This window comes from Syzygium oleosum, unplaced genomic scaffold, assembly GCF_021117445.2.
Source record: "Syzygium oleosum isolate NSW1041296 unplaced genomic scaffold, Sole_v2.1 Sole_v2.02, whole genome shotgun sequence".
NCBI classification, from domain to species: domain Eukaryota; kingdom Viridiplantae; phylum Streptophyta; class Magnoliopsida; order Myrtales; family Myrtaceae; genus Syzygium; species Syzygium oleosum.
This window is the reverse complement of record NW_026607486.1, coordinates 20,523,097-20,531,862: the sequence shown is the minus strand read 5'-3', so window position 1 is coordinate 20,531,862 and position 8,766 is coordinate 20,523,097. Positions and strand designations below refer to the sequence as shown.

At 41.5% G+C, this 8,766-nt stretch overlaps 1 protein-coding gene across 1 annotated transcript; it reads right to left on the bottom strand.

Moving 5' to 3' along the window:
- Positions 1-3,211: 3,211 nt before the first annotated feature.
- LOC115673257 (zinc finger protein ZAT12-like) lies at positions 3,212-4,144 on the bottom strand. The gene has a single exon (XM_030595370.2). It carries the CDS (start codon positions 3,998-4,000, stop codon positions 3,419-3,421), a length of 582 nt encoding a protein of 193 aa, XP_030451230.1. The 5' UTR covers positions 4,001-4,144; the 3' UTR covers positions 3,212-3,418.
- Between the last annotated feature and the right edge of the window lie 4,622 nt (positions 4,145-8,766).

The following is an 8,766-nucleotide window of genomic DNA, read 5'->3' as shown; positions in this document are numbered from 1 at the left end:
CACTGCGGAAGCTCTTGGGGGTTTAAGCCCCGGATGGCCATACGCTGCGGCGCGCCCCCACCGTAAGCCCCCTGCGTCCCCGGCGGATCGGCCGTACACGTGTCCCTCCGATTCGAACGGGGCCGCGCCGCTTCAGCTTTTCGCGGTCTTTTTGTGTCCATGGGCCACGTGCTCTTCGCGGGGTTCCGTGCGGGAAGCTTTCGAAACCAATTTGACCAATGCCCATCCAACCAAAAAAAAAATTTATATATATATATATTTCTTTTTAATGGTATATATTATATAGATATAGAATATATATATAGGAGTTAATTAGAGGTCTATTGAGGTGCAAAAAGTATTGAAATTGCTGACTTTATTTTGGATGTATGGCGAGTATTTTTTGAAAAATAAATACGTACCGAAATATTTTTCGCGTATTCACCATCGAACATGGTAGTGTAGTGGTGAATGGGTCCCTGTATCTTTCATAAGGTCACAATAACAAGCCTTGTAGAGAACGAACATCCAATGAGCTTATCGCTTAGATATTCGTTACCTCATGTGGACGGGATTTTCTACCTTTTGGTATGTCTATAGAACTGTAACGATAAGCCTGTACAGTTACGAGAGACTTGATAGTTATAGCCGAAATCCCATATTCCATAACGGATGTAAACCTTTTTAAGGTAAATGCATTGGTCTCTCGTTCCACTCCTTTTTTTTTTCTTATTAAAGAGTTTCCTAACGTACTCATCCCCATCGTTATCTTGCACATCATCAAGATACCTGAACCAAAGGCAATTATCTGCTCCTCCGGAATAAGTAAATATCTTAGAGGCGGCCATCATTCTTTGACCTCTTTTCGTTAGGAATATAGTAAGATGAGGCGATGACGGGGGCTGCGACAATCGGCAGGGCCAATTCATAGTCCAATGTGCAAAACAACATAAGAGAGAAAAAAAAGTTATTGCTGTCTCTGAACTTGAATTAATGAAAAGATAATATTGAATATCTTTATATAAGTTAGGGACTGGATTGAGCATTTACCAAAACTCCATGGACGACATTGCGCACTTGACAAAAGTTTATAGACTATTTGTGTAACTATCCCTCAATGGCATTAATAGTCATCGTTTAAATCAGTAGATCTAGATTAATAACCCATCAATTAGAGCCCATTATTGCTGCTAAAGAGCGGAGAATTACTGTTCTTACTTGGATTTCATGCATGCATGTGGCATCAATAAGAAGGGCAAAGACATTGTATAAGCTTGGATCCATATTAGTCATATGAATTTCAAAATTCAATGATGTTAAGTATCATATTAATTAGTGGACAAAGTACATCTCAAAATTGATGACGCGAATTTTACGTTAAATTACTCGATATACAATGGACCAAAAGTATATCGGATTGCAATTTCTCTTAAGAAAAGCAACTTAAAAGAAATTATACTGCAATGGCCTTTATCCCGTCTGCTATAAGGAAAAAAGAAAAACACTATCTCTAATGACCAAAAAATTAATCGCGAAAAGTGTAGATTTGTTGCTAAACCAGAGTAAATATTCATCGCCCGAAAAGGACATACACTAATCAAAATCTATCGCTAGAAGTCTATAAAGGGGATAAATTCATCCAGCCTTATTAGAAAGCGCAACCCATAAACTTAAATCGATACACAGAGAGAGATCGAATATATATATATATATATATATATATATATATATATATAATGCATATAAACCATATTATCAAATAACGTGAGGTAATCTCAACAAGCCTCGTCAAATACAAACTTGCAAAAACGAAAAATTCGAGGTTTAATCATTGGTGGCCACATTCATGCTAGGGGCTACATCAAATAAAATGCATAGGCCCATCCATTTTGATATCCATGTCGCTTATATCCTTTCTTTTTATATATAGTTTGATAAATATTCAAAAAAAAACTTTGAATTTATAATTTCGCATATAAATGTATAGAATGTGGATTGGACGATAATCAAACTCTAATGGGTATCGTTTTTTTGTTTTTTTTTTTGTGATAGGTGGGCTTAAAATTGATCTTTAGGGGCATGAATAATCAAACTTTTTTTCTCAATTGTGGACATTTGGATAGCTTTGGACCAAAAAGAAAAATTGACAAGGAGAGATGCTCGACGGCGAGTCGGCGATTAAGTTAATAATTCCTAACATTTTTTTTCTCAATTGAGTTTTACTTTTTATTTCTAATTTCTTATTCAATTTAAATTTTACAGCTCACCCATTTTTATTTTATTTTAAAAATTCGAGAATCCTAGAAGTTTCGCAGCACTTGAACCTTGACACGTAAATCCACATACATTTTTTTCATAATTCTACAAAAGTTAGATAACATTTCAAATTTAAGCAAAATAGGAAAAAAGCCCTTTATTTTTTGCTTCATGCAAACACTCACGCCATAAACTCGTGGACGGCGATCCGGTTCTCGACAATTCATCAGTCGCATTCTGCTAACAAGCTACAATGCATTATTATTCACGTAACAACTCTATAGATCTTGCCAAATTCCTTACCTTGTCTCCCCCGAGCCAAAATTTCGTATTCCCCAAACATCGATAGGAAATTTTTTTTTTTACTACAATCCCGTGGGCCGTCCACGCGGTCTTCATTATCCGGTTAATAAGACCGGCAGAGCAATTTAGGGCTCGGGATCGACCTATTTGAGACGGGCTTTCTCACGGAAAATATAGCAAGTATAAAATTTTTCATAATTTGATGACCAATAATCGAAAAATCATTGTTAAGAGATCGATCGTGGTCTGCTGCGAGTTCGGTCCATACGGACAGCATGGCAAAAAAAGAAGAAAAGTCAACTCTCCCATTAATTGACAAAACAGCACTTATGGATCCTTCTAATTTTTTCAAAACTATAGACCACGAAAACGGCCTACACGCTCATCGCCATGTACACATACGCACCGCGTGCGGTCTCGTCTCAATGGTTAGGTCAATACGCATGGCGTTATGTCATCACGGGGGCAAAAGGAAAAGGCATGCAATATGACATCATGATCGCCTCACCGTGACATAATAAATAGAAAGAATTAGCCCGAAAACAATATATCTTTTCATATCGACGATGGACTTGAAAATAATTCATATCATCATCGATTAAATTAGAGAATGATGTATCGAATTCGAAATTGCAGAGGATGGTGAAAACCGATAGAAATTCGGCTGGATGTATATCGCGGAATCCTGCTTTATTTGAATGATATATCTCTATGAATATTGAATAAACGAACCAAAATATTCACAAGAGATGGATCGCCAGCCAAAAAAAATATCTGAGTGAGCAAAAAGGCTCTCCAGGCAGTATGTACTATATATATATCCAGACGTATCGTCTACGTATGTATGTGTGTATGTGCGATCTCTACGTACGGTAAGCAGCTATAGGACGTAACAATCGATGACGGGAGGAGCCGGCGTCTTCGTCCCTAACCGAAACTCCAGGTCGCTCTCGCTCTCGTTCTCCATCGGCGTCAAGTTCAGGTCCAGCCACAGGACTCTCCGGCTGTTCGACTTCTTCACCACCGGCACCTGCGCCGGCGACACCATGGGGTTCCCCGCCAAGGGATGAGCCGGAGGAGCCGCCCCGGCCGCGGCCGGCGGCGTCATCCCGGCCACGGCTCGGTGCCTCCGCATGTGGCCCCCCAGGGCCTGCCCGATCGCGAACTCCAGCCCGCAGACCGAGCACTCGTGCGTCTTCGGCTTCGCCGGCGATGACGAACCCTGCTGCTGGGCCGCCTCGTCCCCGGGCGCCAGCCGCGGCTTCTTGTGGCTCGCCCGGTGCCCGCCGAGGGCCTGGAACGACGAGAACTGCCGGTTGCAGGTCTTGCACTCGAAGACACGGTCCGGCAGCGAGTGGTCCACCACGGACTCGAACTCGACCCCGCGCGAGAGCAGCATCAGGCAGCTCGCCATGGACAAGCTCTCGAACTCCCTCTCCCCTATGCTTCTCTTCATCGCCATGGCAAAAAGCAGCGACGACGCGAAACCGGAACCCTAAGCTGTCGAGAAATCTGCCGTCGAGAGGGCGGAGCGAGGAGGAAGACGGACGGACGGACGGCGGCAGCAGCGGCGGAGGAGAGACAAAAAAAAAAGATCTATGGAAAAAGGAGGCGTGCGATTTGCGGGTATTTATAGTCGGGGGTTACTGGTGGAGTGGAGGCGACTTGAGAGACCGGTTGAAGTTAGCTTCTGGTGTTGACCGTCGGGAATGACATATATGCCCCTCCTTGCGTCTACAGTAAGCCAGGACTAAATCATGATCCAAGCCCACCAAAAAATAGAAGTAATTAATGACACGATAATGACCCGGCGATAAAATGTGATTAATAAAGAGATTTTCGAGGAGCGGGTCCTTCAGCGAGTGACCGGCATTGCACACCCCCGATCAGATATTATCATCAGTTGACGAATTTAATAATTTTGGAATCATTCACGAATTTACCGATAGAATTTTCCAAAATTCATGAGCCGGGTAAATCGATCGCGCCGGAACGGACGGTTCAGATCGCGCGAGAGCGCAAATGGTGGGGGTGCGAGGCTCACGTGGAGCGGCCTTCCCACGAACAAAAGCGGCTTCTTCTTGATTCTGGGGACACGGATTGGGTGACGTGGCTTTTGGCCAAGTGTCGAGAGGGGGCGGTGGGGGAGCGGGGCGAAGTGCCACGTGGGCACGGCCCCGCGTGGCCGAGTCAAGACGGGCGAAAAAGGGGAGGGAACGAGTCGTGAGTGGCGAGCAAAACCGAGTGAGCCGGACGGTTTGAAACTTCAGCTGCTCTTTCTCCCTCTTCTGGAAGAACCTAACGGTTCTTCGATCTGGTTTTTCTACCGGGGGAACTAAGGTGGAAGGCTGGGAACATTATGCGCGTGTGGAAAGAGTTAGGGTTTCGAGTCAGCAAAAGGGAAAAATGCGGGCACGACTTTGCAGCTAGTTCTTTCGAGTTGGTAGAGGACACAGTTTGGACACCAAACCTCGTGGAAATGCGCGAGCATCGGCGAATCGCATTAATAAAAGCACTCTTTCAGTGAAAGATTGAGTGAGGTATGTCGACATTTCGAGTCTCGAGTCGACGCACACAGATGTATCCTCTGATGGGCACTACAAATGTATCCGCATGACCTCTGTGCCCAACCAATGTAAGCGGAGTGCAATAGCGTGTTGTTCGTAAACGAGAGAGAGAGAGAAAAAAAAACTATTAATTTCTTTGAACACGAGCCAACAGTACACATATTAGTCGAAAGATAAATGCATACTATATAGATATGTACCTCTCATGCTTTGGGAATTACAGGTTCTGATGATATCTTATATTGACAGTAAGTAAAGAGTGCTTTTGGATTTGTCATAGACATATCGGGATTTCATTTTTACTTTTTTTTTTCATTAATCACCATGTTGAACATTTCGTTAAAGGTGTTCTATCTAATGGCACCTGCTAAGTAATCAATTAAGGAAACTTTACACGGACCGAATCTACTTGTGATATATGCAACCAGTGTTTTGAAGATCGGATGCTTCCTCATCAAGTATACTTTATAGATGTCCTTGGGATATTCATTGACACAATACCCTATTATTGCCCTTGGATATTTATATCAGTATCCAATTGTTTAACATCTTTTTTATTCCATCTATTATCGGCAATGTATTGAGGCCGACCCGATGAGTTTCTTTGAGAAAATTCACACAACCTCACGAACAAACCGTGTTGCGCATTGAATAGCCTATGCACGGGGAGAAAAAGCTAGCTCGAAAAGCATCTCGAGGAAGCTATACAGACGTGGAAACTTCTTGGTCTTGCTTGATCTTCTTCTTTTTCTCGAATTATTATGTAAAACGCGTCCATGGCTATCATTTATAATATACAAAATTCAATGCAGGTGCGTGTTTATTTTAAGTAAATCTGCTCGATGGTTGCCAACGATAAAGGCACGTGTGAGCCCCCATCTTTCGCGTCGTGATTTATGGGCGAACAGCCTTTCTTTCCCCCTTGGCGCATATATTCTCTTCCTTGATTCAAACGTGGGTCTGCATGCGAAACAAGAGAAGTTAATTCGTACGTGGATCACAAGTTCACTGCTTTAAGACCATGAAACTAGACCAGAATCAAAACTAATGTCGGGTCAAAAGACGTTTAGTCGAGAGCATATGTGCTCGGTGGCTGCAGACTCCAACAGGGGCAAGAGCAAGAAAGCGACCCACCAAAAACCCTAGATCCGATCCGAGATTTCTCTATTTCACACTCGCAAAACAGCGGAAGGAACAGCTTTGCTGCTCTTCTTTACGTGGGTTTCTTCTCTTCCTTTTTCCCCTTTTGTTTGTGTGTTTCCTCACGCAAAGGTTTCGCTCTCGCACGCATAGAAAAGATCAGACAGTGTGCCAAAACATCACCCCAAACGTCACGAACCTAAGCTAACGTACCGGTACATGGAACTTTTAAGTCAAAAGGGAATTAGTCGAGACAACTTCCATTGGATCTAGATATGCACTTCTCATGCATGACGTGTCGGAGCGTGGACCCAGATTTCCAAGGTTATCTCCAAGTAACCACTCCATCATCAGTTCTCTTGGGTTTTTCAGATGATTTAGGTGACGCGATTTGAATAATTTTCGTTTCATTCTGTTGAACTGAATAGGTCTTCTCGGGAAAGGTTTATGGTTTGAACCCACTTGTTCATCTTGACAGGGATGGCTTTGAGTTGTGGGTGTGAAGTAGTTTATCAATTTTCCCAACAGGTTTTGCCAGTCAACCATCGGTGTTCAACTAGTCGGCCAAATAAACAATTTGATTGTTCTTTTGACTATATGTCTTTAAACACAACCCCTGCTTAGAAGCTACCACATAATCATTTCTTAACCTCACACGGATTAGATGAAAATATGACGATGTTTAACAATCTCAAACGACAATCTATAAGCGATTGGTAAACCCGCAATATCGTTATATCTCATTTTAGCAGGCTAACTCGTACTCAAAATATATTGTAAGGAAAACGAAACATATACATGTCTTCTGAAGTTTTGTGTATTATAATTAATCGATCCCATTTATCACGTTGTCGATCAAGAATTTAAGTCCATATGATTATTTGTTTCTCTAGAGAAATATATATTTATATAACTTGTTTCACCGTCTGTCTTCGCTCTGATATATACCGGGATAAGAAAGGAACATTGACTTCCGAAAGGAAATGCTTTCTTGTGCGTGATAAAGCAGCTGCTTCTTATCTACAACATGCAACCCTAATACTGATTCCTAAAGAAGTTTCCTTTTCGGGGCTATTTTTCAACACGCAAAGAAGAGCCCTTAGGATAGCTACTTGCTGTCCTTTCATGGAAATTTCTCAACAAGTTAATGGAGGACTAGTGGAACTAATTCTTCCGCTCACGGCACTGTTCTTTTATTGGTATTTGCATCAACATAACCAACACGTTCTAAAGCGATATAGGCATTTATCCCATCCATTCGTTTGGCATGAGGTTTCACAGAAGTAGGAAAAAGAAATGTTCCAGAAAACAAAATCGCCAAGAAGCTAGTGAAGTTAGCCAACAAAACATAGACTAGCATTCACTATATAACCAGATAATCACGCTTACGGAACTCCAAATTAAAAAAAGAATATCAACCACGCTACTTCAGCATCATGGTTTGAATCTTTTTACGATTTTGTAGTGAGATATCAAATGAAATTTGGTCTGTGCCTATATATGAACGGTTCAAATGAATGCGTGGATTTAGCCAAAGTTAACCCTGTTTACACCTGTAAAAATCCTATACAGAGGACGGTTTGGTTTGTTTGAAGAGAATCTTTTTTGTGATCTATGATCAGATCCGATCAAGGCGTACATGAACAGGCTCCATAAGATCCAATAGAATAGTGTATATAAGTTATGACAGTATACTGTCACAAGTCCTGGTGTTATGTGTACACTGGGGCCAAATTTCACCATAATTGAGCGTACAATCGAGTTATGCAAGTGACGTGAAGCATTTAGAACACACCAGCTTCGAGTTATTGAATATGTGACGACAAGGAATGACACGTACTATCTAGTCACGTTGTATCGACTATTTTTGGAACTATGACATTGGGCTGGAAATACTAAATCATCAGCTAAGTTCTCCTACCAGATTATAGCCGCTCTACATTGTGGATGGTAATGTGTTAGATCCATGAACATATTTACTCTAGGTCTTCAGACTTCTCCAAGAACGTCACTTTCCATATGAAGGAGATATGTTGCTATTTGAGAGTGGACAAACAAAGGCTAAAACTTCAAGGATCTCTTTCGTAATAAAAATTCATGGAAAAGATCTCTAAGAAACGAATCCACTCATATAATTGATTTTGAGAGAGAGAAAGATTTATGAAAAGGGTTAATCGTATCGATTAAATAATAAAGAAATGCTCAGCAAGTATGAGATTTCAAGTTCGATTTCACAAGTGGAGCGACATCTTGTTGACAAATCATAAAAGTAATTTGTGAGAATCCCTTCGAAATGTGTGGCCCTCATTTGGTCGGATCCAAGGCAAATTTTATCATATTTTTTTACCAATTGATTAGTTACATCATCCATAATTGATTCCGTCTAGTAATTCGAAAAATGGGTGATGTCATGTCCTGAATAGATAGCTTCTAGTAGTAGGATCACTACTAGGGTTTCTTTGTACTATTCACCATGAAATTCTCACTCCCATCTTTAAAGACTGCATTCTAGAAGAGGAAC

Excerpts from the sequence above, each read along its gene's own strand:
- LOC115673257 (XM_030595370.2), bottom strand. The coding sequence starts at position 4,000 with ATGGCGATGAAGAGAAGCATAGGGGAGAGGGAGTTCGAGAGCTTGTCC.